The sequence below is a fragment of the Haliotis rubra genome, unplaced genomic scaffold (assembly GCF_003918875.1).
Source record: "Haliotis rubra isolate DU_JTF1 unplaced genomic scaffold, ASM391887v1 Scf228, whole genome shotgun sequence".
Lineage (NCBI taxonomy): Eukaryota > Metazoa > Mollusca > Gastropoda > Lepetellida > Haliotidae > Haliotis > Haliotis rubra.
The window spans coordinates 339,144-359,680 of NW_025766314.1; the positions used below are offsets into that span (position 1 = coordinate 339,144).

The 20,537-nt window shown below is 38.5% G+C and overlaps 1 protein-coding gene across 1 annotated transcript in view; it reads right to left on the minus strand.

The window, feature by feature from the left end:
* Nucleotides 1-20,537, minus strand: part of LOC124277825 (CNK3/IPCEF1 fusion protein-like) — a 62,446-nt gene that overhangs the window by 21,182 nt on the left and 20,727 nt on the right. The window contains 1 exon segment of the mRNA XM_046713539.1: nt 273-697. Coding sequence (XP_046569495.1) covers nt 273-697 — 425 coding nt within the window.

Consider the following 20,537-nt stretch of genomic DNA (forward strand, 5'->3'; position numbering starts at 1 on the left):
CTGTATTTGTGTCTTTGTCAATCATCATGTTGCCATGGTTACAATATGTCTATTTTCACCCTCGGCTGCTGTACAGTGAGCATAGGTGAGTATGAAGGCTCACAGGGTTCTGTCAGCTGAATAATTGTGTTACGTCCGTTGGATAATTGTGTTCTGTTCAAACATCAATCTAAAGATTAGTTCCCTTTGCAGTCAGTCCAATAACAGATGAAGCAATATAATAAAGCTATAAGTTCAGTTGGTGATCTACACCACTGTGAGTGGTATTTTACCTTCAGACACTGATGCTTGTGGAGACTCTGTAGTGGACGATGGCGAATCTACTGTCATATTCTGACTCACTTTGGCTGCAAATTTCTCAATTCTCTGCTGACTCTCGCTGGCTGTGAGTTCCGACATCTCCTTGGACTTGTCGTCCCAGATCTTGGCCACGCCGAGTCTGTTCTCTGAGGCTGCCAGGGCAGCCATTGCTGCCTCCTTCTCCGCAGAGTTAACAAACTGTGACTTTGGCCTTGTGGGAGGGTCAAGGTCTTGTATGACCAATGAGGGTCGCTCTAATGTTGGTGACCCTCCACTCACTGTGGCGCGGCGATGTTTGGGGTCAACACCTACAGGAAGTGTGAACTGGGGGGACTCGGAACCGCTACGGAAGACATCATTATCGGTGTCATTGCCATCTGTGTTCTCAGGGGCGTCTCTGGAAAAAGAACATTCATAGTGTAAAGGGGGTGTAATGGGGTTTTAAATTGCATTCAAGGATAATGCAGTTATACAACAATGTTCATGTGTGTCATGCATGTGTCTGCTATCTGTCTGGGTGTGTGCATGCATGTGTCTGTGCATGTTTGCATCTGTGTGTGTGTCACACAGAGGTTGCTTGTTGTAGTCTTGGGCTTCGTTTCACAAAGCTCTTGTAGGCCTAACATCTCGAAACTTTTCTCTTAGCATTGGTACCTGCTTTACTGTAACATAGGAGGTACGAATGCTACGAGAAAAGTTACGAGATCTTAGGCCTTCGAGAGCTTTGTGAAACGGTGCTCAGACTAATAACTGTTTTATATGGTAGCTCCAATAAGATACCACAGATCCAGTCTAACATATATACTCCTCTCACACACTGTACACTGACACAAGACATCATTCCCTTAAGTGAGGCACCAGGCAGGGCAACAACAAATAACATCTCTAAGTATGACACATTTTTCAACAAAACCTTCTATTCTAATTGAACATAACTGACATTTGTTATTACTTTATGTTATTGTTATTACAATGCATCATTGTTATCATTATACGGGGGCATTGTAGGCGAGCTGTCTAAGGCGCCAGGCTAGTGATCCAGTAAACTTGAGGAGCCGGGATCGAGCCCACCTGTGACACATCTAAGGATCGAACCTTCTATTGTAACTGAACTGACTGATATTTGCTGTTACTTTATGTTATTGTTATTACTTTATGTTATTGTTATTACTTTATGTTATTGTTATTACTTTATGTTATTGTTATTACTTTATGTTATTGTTATTACTTTATGTTATTGTTATTTTTATGTATTGTTATTACTTTATGTATTGTTATTACTTTATGTTATTGTTATTACTTTATGTATTGTTGTTACTTTATGTATTGTTATTACTTTATGTAATTGTTATTACTTTATGTATTGTTATTACTTTATGTTATTGTTATTACTTTGTATGTATTGTTATTACTTTATGTATTGTTACTTTGTTTGTTACTTTATGTATTGTTATTACTTTATGTTATTGTTATTACTTTATGTAATGTTATTTTTGTATTGTTATTACTTTATGTATGTTAACTTGTTATTACTTTATGTAATTGTTGTTACTTTATGTTATTGTTATTACTTGATGTAATTGTTGTTTACTTTGTTATTACTTTATGTTATTGTTATTACTTATTGTTATTGTTATTACTTTATGTAATTGTTATTACTTTATGTTATTGTTATTACTTTATGTTGTTGTTACTTGTTTATTACTTTATGTAATTGTTATTACTTTATGTTATTGTTATTACTTTATGTATTACTTTTATTGTTATTACTTTTATGTTATTGTTATTACTTTTATGTTATTACTTTATGTTTGTTATTACTTTATGTATTGTTATTACTTTATGTTATTGTTATTACTTTATTTATTTATTTTATTTTAATGTTATTGTTACTTTTTATGTTATTGTTACTACTTTATGTAATTGTTATTACTTTATGTTATTGTTATTTTTATTACTTTATGTATTGTTATTACTTTTGTATGTATTGTTATTACTTTATGTATTGTTATTACTTTATTGTTATTACTTTATGTTTGTTATTACTTTATGTTATTGTTATTACTTATTGTTGTTATTACTTTATGTTATTGTTATTACTTTTATGTATGTATTGTTATTACTTTATGTTATTGTTATTACTTTATGTTATTGTTATTTCTTTATGTATTGTTATTTCTTTATGTATTGTTATTTCTTTATGTATTGTTATTACTTTATGTATTGTTATTACTTTATGTTATTGTTATTACTTTATGTATTGTTATTTCTTTATGTATATTGTTATTTATGTAATTGTTATTACTTTATGTTATTGTTATTACTTTATGTATTGTTATTACTTTATGTTATTGTTATTATTGCATTATTATTATTTATGATTTCTCACTGTCTTGACATTAGTTTAAAACCATTCATTACATTTAGATCACACAGCAGGCGCAAGTTGGCTTAAAAGTTCACAATCAAAACATTATTACCCACCTCTTGCAAGATCATAATTTGTAGAACCAACAGGAATGAACTAAATCAGATTTACCACATAAAAATTAATCTCTATTTAGCACAAAGCTAGTGACTAGCAGGTTGATGGTGTCACGTTAGGATGTTGCAAGGGTCATGCCAGTAGGCTGCTAGGCTAGTTGTGTAAATAGGCAGCTATTGTTAAGTCATCAGAAAATTGCTGTTGGCCAAGGCAGAGGCTACCCTCTTCCCCAACATTCACCCAAGCTGTTCTCACACAGCACCAGATGAACACTTTCAAAGTTCTGCAAATGGTTCTATGCTATTGGGATGATTGTGTGATATCCTCAGAGGATTATATGTGAATGTGTGTCAAATGTAGTGGAGAATTGTCAATATCAGGTGTTTATGTTCAACTGTTGGTGTGTTGGTCTAAGAGAAAGTAATTTACCATGCCTGGGCAAACCACAATGAGCTTACCTAGGTGCACAGATCTGCAGCACAAGGTCAAAACAAATACATCCTCAAGACGTTATTAGCGTCAACAGTTCATATTTTTCAAAATATAACAGGGTTTTACGCGTCCAAGAAATGTGCGACCGGCACAATCAAATGTAGAGATTGTAGAAAAGGACTCACAATATTATTCACTATACCCACAACACATCTATGACTTTGCCAAGTGTTTGGTTGTTACTTTCAGAGTGGTTACATGCATCATTTTATAAATCAGTCCACATGATCAATGATTCATTCCAATACAAAACACACAGTTCTCTACATCATTACTTCACAGGTCCCTCATATTGCCTGCAAGGACCCTTAAAACTAATAATTGGGGGTCCAGTGGACCCCCATGTTTGTGAGTTGAGGTAACACCCTGAGAACATATCAGTTGTAGAAATTAAATGATGTTATTTCAAAGATCCCTACACCCTGCATCCATTTTCTAATCATGGCAAACGCTATACGATGACTGGCCATCTGAAAAGCATGTAGTGAGTTAGTGAGTGAGTTTAGTTTTACGCCACACTCAGCAATATTCCAGCTATATGGCGGCGGTCTGTAAATAATCGAGTCTGGACCAGACAATCCAGTGATCAACAGCATGAGCACCGATCTGCGCAATTGGGATCCGATGCCATGTGTCAACCAAGTCAGCGAGCCTGACCACCCGATCCCGTTAGTCGCCTCTTACGACAAGCATTACTAAGTCGCCTTTTGTGGCAAGCATGGTTTGCTGAAGACCTATTCTACCCCGGATCTTCACGGGTCCTGAAGAGCATGTAATGGCAGTAGAGTAGCCTAGTGGTTAAAGTGTTCGCTCGTCACGCCAAAGACCCGGGTTCATTGCCCCCACATGGGTACACTGTGTGAAGCCCATTTCTTGTGTCCCTAACATAATATTGCTGGAATATCGCTAAAAGCAGCATAAAAGCATTCTCATTTGATCAAGAGTACATTAATTGGATTTGAATATGAATGGGAAGTAATTATATATCACCTTGTTCAGATGTTCAATCCATAATATAAATTTGAAGCAGGCCATATTTTATTATCCTCCTTGTGGAATATCATACAGACTGCACACAGCGTAGGCTGCACATAAACTTAGGATGTTTTTAACCTGCACTGATCCAGTCGTCAATGGGAAGTGAAACCCTGCAGATAACATACTCCACGAAAGAAGATCTACGTTGACTGTTCAACACACACACTTCAGTTTGTCTAAATCTGGCCTTGTATGTATTTAAGGCTGGTCCTTTCAACGATGTACAGCACATCAATTTTTTTTACTAGCAAACTGAGAGGCATTCAGCCCATAGAAATGTGTTGAGAGTTGGACGTCTGCTTGCTGATAAACATGAGTAAACATGAGTAAACATGCAGCAGTCATCAGATTGCAGAGGAAGGGCAAACGTTTCAGGGGAAATCTTTTTATTAGGGTTTGAAAATATACGAAAGGGAAGTGATATTCAGTGACATTACACCAGGATGTACAGATCCTTCCTGTTATTGCTGATACTACTCACACAATTTATAACACATAGACACATGACCACTGTTGATTGTATTCTTTTTACATTGCCATGACAGTTTGCATACAGTCCTACATAAAGAGAGAATGCAATTTACACTCTAATCTTTTCGATGAAAGTGATATACAAAAAGGTCATTTAGATCTGATACTTGTTGATACAATGAAGCAATGCCATCAGGAAAATAGCACCAGAAAACTACTTTCATTCCACTTAATCCAACACAACAAACAAACACTTGTTGATACAATGAAGCAATGCCATCAGGAAAATAGCACCAGAAAACTTCTTTCATTCCACTTAATCCAACACAACAAACAAACACTTGTTGATATGATGAAACAATGCCATCAGGAAAATAGCACTAGAAAATTACTATGATCCAACCCAACTAACAAATAAATAATTTCAGCAATCATACATTTCAAATCTTAATTCCAGCAATAAAGAAGCTAAGTATATGCTCAGGGGGTTCAACTGTCTACTTTTACAACAACTTATAAGTGCCCAAATACTCATACAACTCACACAGGTGACCCAGTCATCAAAGGTACCAAAGCTCACTGTGTGGAGATATGTCACCCTGGCAAGCAAGAAACTTATGATTGTAGGGTTAAATCCTAGCTTCTTGCTCATGGATTTCACTGAAGAGGTAAACATCTTGCATCACTTTGGGCTGTCTTCCCATCCATCAGTCCATCCATCAGCCCGTCCATCTATCCAAGCCGCCATATAGCTGGAATATTGCTGAGTGCAGGGTATAACTAAACTCACCCACTAAAACTCCATCCATCTATCAGTTCATCTATCCATGGATCATTCCATCTAGCCATGGATCATTCCATCTAGCCATCCATCATTCCATTTATCATCCATCCATCAGTTCATTTATCTATCCATCCATTAGTCTATCTATCCACCCATCAGTTGATCTATCAACCCATCCATCAGTTCATCTATCCATCCATCCATCAGTTCATTTATCTATCCATCCATTAGTCTATCTATCCACCCATCAGTTGATCTATCCACCCATCCATCAGTTCATCTATCCATCCATCCATCAGTTCATTTATCTATCCATCCATTAGTCTATCTATCCACCCATCAGTTGATCTATCCACCCATCCATCAGTTCATCTATCCATCCATCCATCAGTTCATCTATCCATCCATCCATTCATCTATCCATCCATCCATCAGTTCATCTATCCATCCATCCATCAGTTCATCTATCCACCCATCCATCAGTTCATCTATCCACCCATCCATCAGTTCATCTATCCATCCATCAGTTCATCTATCCATCATCAGTTCATCTATCCATCCATCCATCAGTTCATCTATCCACCCATCCATCAGTTCATCTATCCACCCATCCATCAGTTCATCTATCCATCCATCCATCAGTTCATCTATCCACCCATCCATCAGTTCATCTATCCACCCATCCATCAGTCAGTTCATCTATCCATCCATCATCAGTTCATCTATCCACCCATCCATCAGTTCATCTATCCATCCATCCATCAGTTCATCTATCATTCATATTTATCTATCCATCCTTCAGACTGTCCACCCATCCATCACTTCATCTATCCATCGTCATTCCATCCATTAGTTATCCATCTATCATCGATCAGTCCATCTATCCATCCATCACTCCATCCATCCATCACTCCATTTATCTACCCATCCATCAGTTCATCTATCATTCATATTTATCTATCCATCCTTCAGACTGTCCACCCATCCATCACTTCATCTACCCATCGTCATTCCATCCATTAGTATCCATCTATCATTGATCAGTCCATCTATCCATCCATCACTCCATTTATCTATCCATCCATCAGTTCATCTATCCATCCATCCATCAGGTAATCTATCCATCCATCTATCCATCAGTTCATCTATTCATCCATCCACCAATGCATCAGTCCATCCACCAGTCCATCCCTCTATTCATCCATCCACTCATACATCCATCCAGGTTCCACAGGTTGAGTGAGGGAGTCAGGTGAGTGAGTGAGTGAGTGAGTGAGTGAGTGAGTGAGTGAGTGAGTGAGTGAGTGAGTGAGTGAGTGAGTGAGTGAGTGAGTAAGTTTCATATCACATGCTTTCATTATCTTACAATGAAATAATATAAGTGATGTATTGTAAATAATGCATTTGCCTTAGTATGACCTTTGGATTCAACTCTGATGGACATTCATTCAATCATTCATTCCATAAATCATCCCAGCCCTACAACAATACATTCAGATGACCGAGACTTAAAGTTCAGCCCTGTTGCTGGCCAACAGAATGATAAAGACACCGCACCAAGAAAGCAGCAACCCTGCCTACACCATGTATTCAGTGACGTACTGCTTCCTTTCATTCCAGCAGCTCCACAAAGGTCCATACACTACCGGGGACCACACGCTTTTGTGAACGGCATACTCACGATTTGACACACGACATTTGAATAAAAATATATGACTGTACACTCTCAGCACACAAAGTATGCGTAACATGACTTACGATCTGTGACTCCCCAAGTACTACCCCACCAGCCTTGCAATAAAAGTATTCAAGGGGCATCACACCTGGACCTCAGCATGAAAAACAAACACTTTAACCACTTAACTACCCAACCACTCCAAAATGATCATAGAACGATGAGTACTGGCAGTCAATGAACTCAGCCTAATATATCAAATAAAAAGTTAGAATTTTGAAACTTGGATCCAAATATATGAAATCTAGCAGTAATAAAAACCATTTTCTAAAACGCCTCAACCATGACCACTTTCATTAATTACTCGACCCCTGAAGTACTGGATTAGAATTGGTCTTTGTAAGCCCTTAGGGGCGACTAACGGGATCAGGTGGTCAGGCTTGCTGACTTGTTTGACACATGTCATTGTGTCTCAGTTGTGTAGATCGATGCTCATGATGTCAATCACTGGATTGTATAGTCCTGACTCGTTTATTTACAGACTATCATATAGCTGGAATATTGATGAGTGCAAAATTAACAAACAAAATAAAGAAATAATTAACTTCTTTCAGAGGTATGTTAGAAGTTGTATAGATGAAGGAAAACCAAGTTCTATGGATAGTCAACTTCTTTATTGCAAAGAGTGCACGTAGATCACTTGCTTGATAACGGTCTTAGTACCACCATCATTGCCCTAGCCCCAAGTTGTTACAAGCACTAGGGCTAGAGGTACTAATTAGTGGCTTGTAACAACAAGGGGCTAGGGGGGTGGGGGGCTCGTAGAGTCTTAGTTACCTACACCGAAACGTCACACTCATTGCAATAAAGAAGTTGACTATCCATAGAACTTGGTTTTCCTTTAAAAAATAATTAGTAGATTCTTGTACCAATCCATTTGACTATTATCAACCCTGCCTCAAATAATTTTATTGATGTGTACATCATAAAGAATCCTTACAGAAAATCATGAAACACACTTTTCAAACCTGTCATAAATATGGCCCCTGCTATTAATTATTAGATGTTCATCCAAACTCACCTAAAAATGATTTTTTTAAACCCATAGATACAAAGAATTGACAAGGAAAATCACATTTTGAATTCCCTTCTTTACCAGATGAGGGAGTGAGTTTGGTTTTACGCCGCTATTAGCAATATTCCAGCAACATCACGGCGGGCGACACCAGAAATGGGCTTCACACATTGTACCCATATGGGAAAACGAACCTGTGTCTTGAGCGTAACGAGCGGACGCTTTAACCATTAGGCTACCCCATCGCCCCGCATTACCAGATGAAACACACTATATACACATTTATCTTACCTCGCACATAATTGTCGCTTTCTGATTGGCTGAGCGCTATTCTATTATTTTCAATGTACCCCGCTTACAAGCGAGTAACATTTCAATGTACCCCCGCTGTCAATGGCAACTCATTCTGTACTTCGTGGTAGTAATTCTTTATCTCGAATGACATTGAATCACGTAATGATGTACGGAAATTACCGATGTTTTGCGAATGCAAATCGATGGAAGGGAGATAACTCTAAATCTGTTTTTCTTGTCGGAAAAATATAGCGATGGCTACAAAAAGATTTGTACCCGTGCTTCAAACAGTTCAAAATTCGGTAAGATAAATACGTTGTACACTGGTCTCTCGGGGCCCATGGGTTGATGTACCCTTCGGGTTCAGGGAACATAAACAAACATGGAGGGTAGATCAACCCATGCCCCCCTCGTGACCAGTGAACAACTTATAAAATACTACTCAAAAGAAGTTTAGAACAGAAAGGATAATAGAGAGTCATTTTACATCTTTAAACAGTACTGGCTGCCGAACAGTTATTGCCAGATATTAGCAGTATTTACAAAATTACTCCAACATTCGTTAAATTAATGAAACAGAATTAAATGATACTTAAATAGCTATTAGCCAATGTGTCCAGCCCGTTCACTGCCACCGATCGTGGTTTTATATACTGAACCACAAAAGAAACATCGCTTTTCATAACCAAATGCAAAATGTTGTTCTTGCAAGGTGGTGTTTTTATTATGATTGTACCGTTTTCTTAACATGTTTTTCAATCCAAATTGACAGTTATTACCAACATCAGTGTGTTTTCTGATGAAAAAGCATATCGACCAAACGCACCAAAAAAAAGGCAGACATGGTAAAAGGTTCCGTATGACATTCGTGAAAATGAAAATGCATGTGCATGTTGTGACAACCCTACCCATGAAAGCGAGTCCCAAACTCACCTGAAATCATTTTTGTTTTGACACAACCACCATGCCACGTCTTACAAGAAATCAGAGGAACCAAGTCGTGGGACGGTTGCAAGTTGTCACTAACAGCATTCAAGACCATCAACGCAGTGGGCGACGTTCAGTAACATCACAAAGTCAAGAATGGCAGGCTGTGCGCAACCATCTGCAGAATCGCTTCCCCAAAGCGATGGAAACAGCACGGCAGACCATTTGGACTCACAACAGACCCGTCAGTGCCGATACAGTGTGTGGACGTTTGCACAGAAGAAACCTCTTCTGTCACAGGCCACATCATAGTCCTGTCCTCACCACGAAAACCGACCAAAATGGGCAACTCAGAATCGAAATTGGCGCTATCAACAATGGAGAACTGTGCTGTTATCTCATGAAGGCCGATATTGTGTTTTGACAGTCGATGGCAGAGTGAGAGTATGGCGAGGGCGTAGTGAAATGTTTTCCAATGAGTGTATTGTTGAAAGAGACTCCTGGGGTGGTCCAAGCATCATAGTGTGAGGTGCAATCGGCCTGAACCAGTTAGTTAATACCATGGTGTTGGTCCAGGATGAGGAAATGACATGACAGCTGCTCACTATATTGATTAAGTCATAAGACCCCACGTTGTACCACAGTTTCAACGTTACAGAAATCACATCTTCCAGCAAGACAACGGTCGTGCCCACACTATCAGAGCATCATTGGACTTCATATGATAGTATAGCATCCAAACCCTACAAAATCTTGCACTCAGTCCGAATTTAAGTCCAGTAGAACATCTTTGGGATGAGATTCAAAGAAGACTGAACGGCATCCAACCAAGGCCGACAACTACGGCTAGACTCGATCAGGCATTTTTTCGCAGAGTATGGACCCAAGTGCGTATGACCGTCATCGACTGGCGAACTCATTCGATGACCAGACGATGCAACGATTTCATCGATGCCCATAGAGGCCACACATGATACTGACTTTGGTGTATCTTAATGGTACCATTTTTGATGATTTTGTTTGTGTGAACTCTCATTGTGATTCCCGAAAATGTGTTAACCATAATTGTCAAGTTTGAACTCAGTCCTCCGCTTTGATTGTAAATTAGAGTGAAATTAAAGTGTGTGCTTTAAGAAACCCCTATCAGTGCGACATTTCTTTTGTGGTTCAGTATATAATGCGGCAGAAGGGAATCATGGCAGTACAAATAGAAGTTTTCTCACAACTAACTGTAACAGTTATCGCCATTTCAGAATTAATGACTTGTGAACTTGAACTTGCTATTATATTGATCGTGTGACATCCCCCCGAGTAATTAAAACTTTTTTTATAGGGTTCATAACTTATCTCTATTTTTTCTCTTATGTTACTTACCGTAAAGAATTTTTTTTTACTGTCCTTTATTGTTGTCAAATACCTTGGGGAAAAATACTGGAATTGTAATTGGCCAGAACAGCGCACATGTGATACTGATGTATCGGCGATAACTGTTCGCTAGCCAGAATACATATTCTTGTCAAATGTGCTTAATATAAACTACCGACATTGATACTTTAAGCATACATGCATTGAATACTTTGCTCTGAAAAAAAAGTCAATAAACAAATGTACATAAATTATTAATTCACTGCAGTGTATATGTTTAAATTCCTGTGTAAATATGACTTTATCTACATTTAAAAATAATATAAACTTTGCTGACCTGTATGCCTGTCTAAGCGGCTGACAAGAGGATATATAGGTGAGGTATATGTTAACACTGCCTCAACTGTAATACACAGAGGATCACTCACTTCCTGGTCGAGACATTCCAACATCGACAGCAGCAACGTCAGTCTGGTGGATTATCACATTTGCATTGGTTAAAAACCTAGCTTCCTTTTTTCTCTAGCCCAGGATAAACAAATTCACATTTCATTTTTCCTTTCAAATATTTGAAGTATTTGTAATAAGTTCTTTTTTAATCTGAAACGGTTCTGAATTAATGTTATTTATGTTTAATTTAGCAAGGGCAAATCTACAGGAAAACATCTCTACATTGAAAAGACAATATGTTTACAGCCCTCCTAACACATTCAGTAAGTTTCTAAACCAGTACGCCTCAGCTAAAAGTATGGAGATGTTAGAGTACCCAATCTTCCCTTCAACCACCTCCTAACACATTCAGTAAGTTTCTAAACCAGTACAGCTCAGGTAAAAGCATGGAGATGTTAGAGTACCCAATCTTCCCTTCAACCACCTCCTAACACATTCAGTAACCAGGTTTTATTTTCGCACAAAATATTTTACCGCGAAAATTTATACAGAGCGAATAAACTTTTCATTCATTCACTCTACCCACGCTCGCCTCTGAGTTGTTACCATAACAACATACTTAACTGTCGCTGTAATAGATTTCCCAAATCATGTCCCCAAAATAAATAATGAGCCAAATCCTATTGCCGAATTAGCGAAAACAGCAATGTGTGTTGTGGCCGCCATTGAAATTGGTCACATGTTCTATTTTGACAGATGGTTTGATACAAAACGGATTACCATGAAACGACTCGGAAAGTAATAATACAGCAGCATTTTATTTATTCATTAAGATTTTATTTATTATTTAGCAGTGTGTTGAATTATCAGCATAATAAAATATTCCAAAGGTTAGTAAGCATTAACCTGACGAAGAAATATGTGCTTTTCAGATGCACTTTTTGCAAATTAAACTGCAAATGAGTATTGCACAAAGTATATTGCAAAAAATTTCCTTGTGTTCTCGCCCATTTATAAAGAGACACGAAGCTATCACCAGTTACATGCCACATGGTTTAAACATATTTATATTTCATAAATATAATCTGGCTCAGAAAACACACAAAAACATTGCTTATATAATTACATCTCGTGGTTGACCAGATTACAGAATTCATGTTGAACATAGATATGTTACAGTCAGATTGTGAAATAACTAAACATTTCAGTCATTTCGTGAAATAACTAAGAGGGTCAGCCATTCAGTTATCCCTAATGCTCGTTCTCTTTCTTCCTGGGTTAACCTTGGCATTCTCTCGGTGTGACTTTATGTGCAGTGATATTGCAGTGTTGGACAGGCCATGTATACTGATTTTCCGCACGATCTTTCCCATGTATCTGCCCAAGACATCTGTTTCGTGTTTCCTAGAGTCGGGGCCACAAAATGCGTTTTGGCGATTTGTTTCTGCATCACGAACATTGGCAATCGTTATCAAGCACATTTACATCAAATTTGATGGAAACGTCCAAACCTATTTATATAGCCAATAGCGAAATGGCTGATCCTCTAAGTCATTTCATGACATGACTGATTTCACAATCTGACTGTAACATATACACCTGTAAAATACATGAATTTAATCTGCAACCGTATGCCAGTCGCATCAGTCATGACTGAACTATGAACCTTGTACTGCATGGACTACCTGCGTCATAGAGATGGGAGCATGGCTGATAACACACTCTTGTCATCTATTACACCAACACCATAATTATTTGGGCATAAAGGTAAACCACAGTTATAACGAAATCAAAGGGACTACTCATTTTCTTCTATTACAACAGTACTTCTTTATACATCAAATTTACAGTGGTCTGGTGGGTTGTTTTGTTGTTTAACGCCGCACTCAGCAATAATCGAGTCTGGACCAGACAATCCAGTGATCAACATCATGAACATCAATCTACACAACTGGCCGCCTCCGTGGTGTAGTGGTTAGAGCGTCCGCCCGGAGAGCGGAAGGTCGCGGGTTCGATCCCCGACCGCGTCATGCCAAAAGATGTTAAAATATGGTACTTGTTGGTCCCTGCCTGGCGCTCGGCATTAATGGGTACAACAAGGACTGGTCGGCTCGGAGTCAGTATACTGTGTCTGAGTGGGGTATTCATGCTTCACTGCGGCATGATATCTCAGTGAGCTAGCACTATAAAACCAGTCTCTGTCTGGGCTAGTACAAGCAGCCGCATATACACACGCATGCACGTCGTCATATGAGCGAAATATTCTAAAGCACGACGTTAAACCCAATTTCACCTCACCTCCCCTCACATCACCAATCTACACAACTGGGATACAATGGCATGTGTCAACCAAGTCTGCAAGCCTAACCACCCGATCCCATTAGTCACCTCTTACAACAAGCATGGGTTACTGAAGATCAATATTCTAACCCGGACCATCACAGGTCCGGCATGCACATTGATATACATAAATGGGTAAGTGAGTATGTTTTTTACGCCACTTTTAGCAATATTCCAGCAATATCACGGCGAGGGACACCAAAATTGGGGTTCACACTATATGCAAAGGGCAGTTTGGTATATATGTCAGTTGATTATGGGCATGCTTGTGAAAATTGTTTATAGTATTTAGAATTCCCTCATGAAGCTTTTCACAGCCATACAGCTGGAATAGTGCAGCGTACAGCTTAACACTCACTCACTCATGAAGCTTTTCAAAGTCTATTCCCATTATTATCATAGCTACAATCGAATAATTATTACATAATTGTGAGGTAGGGGGCATTTTATTGTCAATGTTTTAATTTTGGTTAAAAAATAATCATTGAAGGAACCTGTGTTTGAGTGAGTGAGTGAGTGAGTGAGTGAGTGAGTGAGTGAGTGAGTGAGTGAGTGAGTGAGTGAGTGAGTGAGTGAGGAGTGAGTGAGTGAGTGAGTGAGTGAGTGAGTGAGTGAGTGAGTGAGTGAGTGAGTGAGTGAGTGAGTGAGTGAGTGAGTGCGTGCGTCCGTGCGTGCGCACTGCATTTAGGAATATTTCAGCAATATCATTGCAGGGGACACCAGAAATGGACTTCACACATCATACCTAAATGGAGGACTGAACCAGATAACTACACAATCGACACAGCTCGGATACAGTGACATGCTTCAAGTCAGCAAATATCATTACATAATCCCATGATACACCCCGCACATCAAGCACAAGTTGGGCCCGGTATAATATTTCAGTGTTCAGGTATCTAGCCATTGTGGACTAGGCCGAGCACCAACTCCCAGTCAACCCTTACCCCATCAATGTTAGAGCAACAACAAATTATATCTTTTTGCCATGTTTTGGCATGACAGTGATATTTGAAAACATGACATTTCATATTCAACCTGATGATTCCCATTGTCATATTTACTCACAAAGAGTCAGGTTGTTTCATGATGCATCTTACACATATTTTGTCAGGATTATTCCTTAACAGAATCAGAATCTTTCCCCAAAAAAATGATACCCGTGAAGTTCCGGGTTAGAATATTGATCTTCAGTATCCCATGCTTGTCGTAAGAGGCGACTAACAGGATCGGGTGGTCAGGCTTGCTGACTTGGTTGACACATCGGTTCCCCATTGCGCAGGTCGATGCTCATGCTGTTGATCACTGGATTGTCTGGTCCTGACTCGATTATTTACAGACCACTGCCATATAGCTGGAATATTGCTGAGTGCGGCGTAAAACTGAACTCACTCACTCACTCCAAAAAACCTGGGCACAATGTTGGAAACATCTAATTCATACAATGAAGGTATGGTAATGTATATTTAAAAAATAATCTCAATCTCATTCTGCATTTACATAAGACCAAGATAACAAGTCCATTTTCATCCAAGTAGACTTTGATGAACACTGTCAATATGTCAAAACAAAAATACATTGTACAACTTCTCCCAAAAAGTTCAGGTGAGTACACTATTTGGCATGTACATCTGAAATGAACGACCATGCCACTCGTCAATCACTGCTGACGGCCTGATATGTTTGGAACAATCTCCTTACCTGTGCTTTACGACATCGAGCACACCGCCATGACATGTAATCCAAACATACAGGTCCTACATATACTTTAGTGGTTTCAAGCCTCAACAAAGACTGACACAGATGTATGGCTTTCCGTGTGTGAAATACAAACCTGTTTAAAACTTCAGTGTTAACCCTACCTGGGCTAACAATAACTTCCTGGTTCAAGCTTTGTATATATATATATACCCTGATAGACATAAGTAGATAGCTGCCACTCATGGGCATTTTATACAGTGTTAGACACTGGTTGTGTTGAGAGCAGTGTTGGGAGTTAGTTTAACTCTTTCAACACCAGTCAACCTGAGGCATTTACTGCCATGACACCGAGTTCCCAGAGACCCTGAGGTCATAGATGAAGCCTATGTTTATGAAGGAAATTATAAGCTTGCAAAACGTTATTGCTACTACATCCCATACACCATTTAAAAGATCTAATCCTACTGTTGATAAATATGAAGTTTATTTTTATAATATTATTCAAATAATACAACTACAACTTAAATAAAATTATTTTGAATGAAAATGCAAGCTTACATTTATAACGTCCAGATAAACCATGAAAGAAGCAAAAACTAAGGCGATTTTTTTCCATTTGTGACATGTCATAACATGCCCGTGCCTTTTGTCTTTTATATTTTCACTTTTACGTAATCAGAAAATTATTATAAAAAGATTTCTTAAATAATATGTATGGTCGCCTATTTTCCGCTCTGTAACATGACATAACAACGGAAAATACCTCCGTTTTCGAAGCTTCGTATGAATAACATGGGAGGCGAATCATTTGATGCCGGGTATCGTTCGAAAGCTCTGAACATCAACAACATCACTGAACCCTTGCCGAGAGTATTTTCACAGTTGTAAGAAGCGATTTTATTGGATAAAAATTGGTTGCTAATGACGCTTTTTTGCTACAGTCTGCTATAAGGGTCGTGATTGGTCAAAATCAGACACGTGACCTAAGGCAGCCAATCATATTACGGCAATGGATACCGTCCTCGTAAATGAAAACTTTTAGATTTAGACGAAAGTTTTTGGGTAAAATAATGCTATTCTGAACATATTAAGCAAGAAATCGCTACATATACGTAAATTATGGGACTTATTGGACGATCGTGCTAGGTTATGACCTGTGACAAAAATGCTTCATGCATATATTTTCGCATTAAACATCGTGTCCCGAAAGTGAAGATTGAGGCTACGGCGAGCGAGATGTCACTTGTCAGTGACTTGACTTGCATTACATGATCGCACAAAAAGATGGAAAAAGTAATTTTATATGTACGTTTGACAACTTTTATGAATGCTGTTGTTGATTTTATTCATTAGTTTATTCTATTTATTTAATCATTTCCTCGAAACATCGTTACTTTGCTCTTTGACAATGTTATTGTGGACCCGCTCCCGAAGCATGTGAATCGTTGTTTTCAATTACATTGCGAAAAATAGTTTATAATTTTAATTCTGCCGATAATATATGATCATTTGAAATTTAATAAGTGTTTCCAGACATTGTGAAATGTGATGGATTTAATATATGAATCATAAGTCAGGTAAGTTCCTAAAATTATGTCTCATTTTGACGTGACTACTGCCTGGCCGCTTAAGCGGCCTCCGGTGTCTGGGGACTCATAACGTTGTGGCTTTAAGCGGCCTGCGGTGTTGAAAGGGTTAACTCTCATAATTGATGATTGGTTCATTACTACTGATCAATCATCGAAAATAATTTGTTAGCGTCATTTATGAAATTTGTTAATGTACATAAATACAAGGGAAAGAAATGTAGTTCTTTTGAGGTTTATTTTGCAAAATTTCACATCTTTAAAGGATGACTGGTATGTTAGGAACATACATTTCTTGGAATCTTTAAGATAAATTCAATCGTGACTTGAAACGAGCTTGTAGTGCTTACGAAATGTAACAGACAAAACCAACCATGTGAAAAATATTGTTAATGAAAACAAGTGTTCCAGAATTGTTTGTGTTCGATTATGAGAAATTATGATCGATTGCTTGGTCGTTTAGTCACTACGACCAATCTTTGATTATTTCAATTAATCGGACCACCACTAGTTGAGAGCTGGTCCTAAATTTGATTGATTTGAAATAAATATTCATGATCAAATAATCACTGATCATTAATAATATTATTGAAAAATTATATATATAGAGCTTATTCATAACGTCCAAATGGAGATTTGAATCACATAGATGAAAATAATATGTCACTGCAGTCCTCAGGACTTTGCTCTAGAACTGGCCTATAAAAATAGGTTTAGATTACGTGATGGTGTCATCATAATGTTATCTTGCCTCTCAACACTTTCTGACATACATTTATCGCCCTATTTTTAAAAACTTTCACCATTTTTTAGAAAGCTTTCATAATTTCAAACATCAGAAATTATATTATCTTACTTGTAGAATACTTGACATGGGTCAACTGCCATCTTCATATAAGTTATCGACTGTTATCGATGCATGCAGATAGTGCCTTTTATACTGTGTTACATGTATCTGTTATCATCGTTATCCATCTGACCTACATCGGATGACATCAAGACCTGTATTGGTCGGCTTCATCGATAGTGCATTGGCATGTGGTATCAGTGTCCATGACCCCAGATGTTTTAAAGTGAGTGGGTGAGTTTGGTTCTATGCTGCTTTTAGCAATATTCCAACAATTTCACGGCGGGGGACACCTGAAATGGACTTCACACATGGGTACAATGTGTGAATCGAACCCGGGTCTTCAGCATGTCAAGCGAACGCTTTAACCACTAGGCTACCCCTACACCCTAGAAGATGTTTTAGAACTTGAGTTAAAATTCTATCAATTCTCAAACAGAGAGTTGTGAAAACTTCAAAAATCAAAAAGACAAATTTTATCCTTCAACTAGAAATATGTAAAATGTAAAAAACCCACTAAATCACTTTCTTTCACTATCAAAATAAATAAATGATTAAATATAACTAGTCCATTACTTATTTTGAATAGTATATTTTGGCACAAGCTTAGCTAATAAGCTCTGTCTTTTTTTCAGAAAGTGACGATCACAAAGATATCACTTTCCTTCATGACAACATTCATTATTTGAGATTATATGAAACATAATCTAGAATTCTCTCATACACTGACTTTCTTGAAACAATATTATATTTATAGTATGTAGTTTGGAATCACCTAAAGTAGATGCTGAAATTGTCTCTTCACATATCACATCTATTTTCTGCCATAAACCATACCCATGCAATTCTCAAACAAACCAAAAGAAGAGGGTTTTTGGTTTAACATGTTGACTGCCACAACGAGTATACTCGTATTACCAATTCTGGCAGAATTGGCCATTACGAGTCATCTTGTAGATATATCAGTGGTATTTTAAAACAAGTTTCGCTACACCTACAGAATACCGTATACCTACCAGCCATATTGTTTAGCGTCACGTCACCCTAACACTAACCTTGACCCTAAACCTTACCCTAACCCTAAACCTTACCCTAACCCTGACCCTAAACCTTACCCTAACCCTAACCCTAACCATAAGTAAACTTGCATGCTTTCAAAGAAAACAGAAGGTATCCAGTATTCTGTAGTCTTACCCAAGTTTCACATGTTGGCAAAATAGTCAAAAGAAACAAACGTCTCCTCACGTTCTTGGTTACTGCCAGGAGACAATTGCTTCTTGTGCCTATTTCGTCAACATGTGAAACTTATTTAAAATACCACTGATATAGCTACGAGATAACTCGTAGTGGCAAATTCTGCCAGAATTGATAATACAAGTATTCTCGTGGTGGCAGTCAACGGGTTAACTGACAAATGTAAACATGTGATCATTCGAGCTTTTTTCACAGGTTACAGGTGTCCTCAGCATGTAGAAACTTCATGTTAGGTTCAGGCCATCTCAAAATATTATAAGAGCTAAAATACATGATGCAGTCTTCCTTGTTCTAATGAACCCATTACGATCCGGGTTAGAAATAGTCTTCAGCAATCCATGCTTGTCTTAAAAGTGAGTGAGTGAGTGAGTTTGGTTTTACACCGCCTTTAGCTATATTCCAGCAATATGACGGCAGGGGACACCAGAAATGGGCTTCACACACATCATACCCATGTGGGGAATTGAACTCAGGTCTTCGGCGTGACGAGCCGATGCTTTAAGTTAACCACTAGGTTACCCATCGCCCCTTTTCTTAAAATGATCAACTGAGGAGATCGGGTGGTCAGGTTTGTTGACTTGGTCGATGCAGGTCATCGAATCCAAATTGGGAAGAGTGATTCTCATGATGTCAATCACTGGATTGTCTGGTCCAAGCTTGTGTACAGACTGCCATCATATGGCTGTAATATTGCTGAATGCTATGACAGACAGACAGAGGGCCTGGAGTGCTGAGTGAGTTAAGTGAGAGAGTGAAAATTAATTGTCAAATCGGCAGTATTTCTGCCACATCGTGACTTCAGCACTGAGACAAATACATCTAACTAGGAAATCCAAAATGGTTGGCCATAGGAAACCCTGTACATCGTCCATTGGCGGATCCAGAGGGGGGTATGTGTGTGTGTATGCGAGCGCGCGTGCGTGCATGCGTGCGTGCGTGCGTGCATACGTGCATGTGTGTTTCAGGAGGTTCGGAACCCCACCCTGAAAATGACTTAAGACCACATTAAAGATTTTGTTTTCTTTGCCGGAGTCAATGGGGGCTTCAAGGGGTCCCTGAACCCACCCCCTTTCACAATTCCTGGATCCGCCCATGTCATCTCTGCTGTTTATACTACTGAGGAAGCAATGCTAGCTCCTGTACCGTGCATGGCCTAACTTTCCCCACTTTTACATCAAAACTTCTGCGTTTGTCATGTTTGTCGTGAGTTTGCTGGGCTGTGAAGTAATAAAAGTCAAGCTGTACACACTGTCACTTGTCGGCACTCAGCTTGTACTATGTACATCCTTTTTACTGACAATGTTAAAGTTGGGTCAGTGGGGATTTCCGCTTGTTGTGTTTATGTGTGAGGGCTTACTCATGTTATAATGAGGTGGTGATGACATGTGATTGTTCACTTGTTATAATGAGGGGTGGTGTTTTACACTGGTGATAATAGGATGTGAGGTTTTATATTGGTTATAAAGATGATGTGAGGTTGTGTACTGGTTATAAAGATGATGTGAGGTTGTGT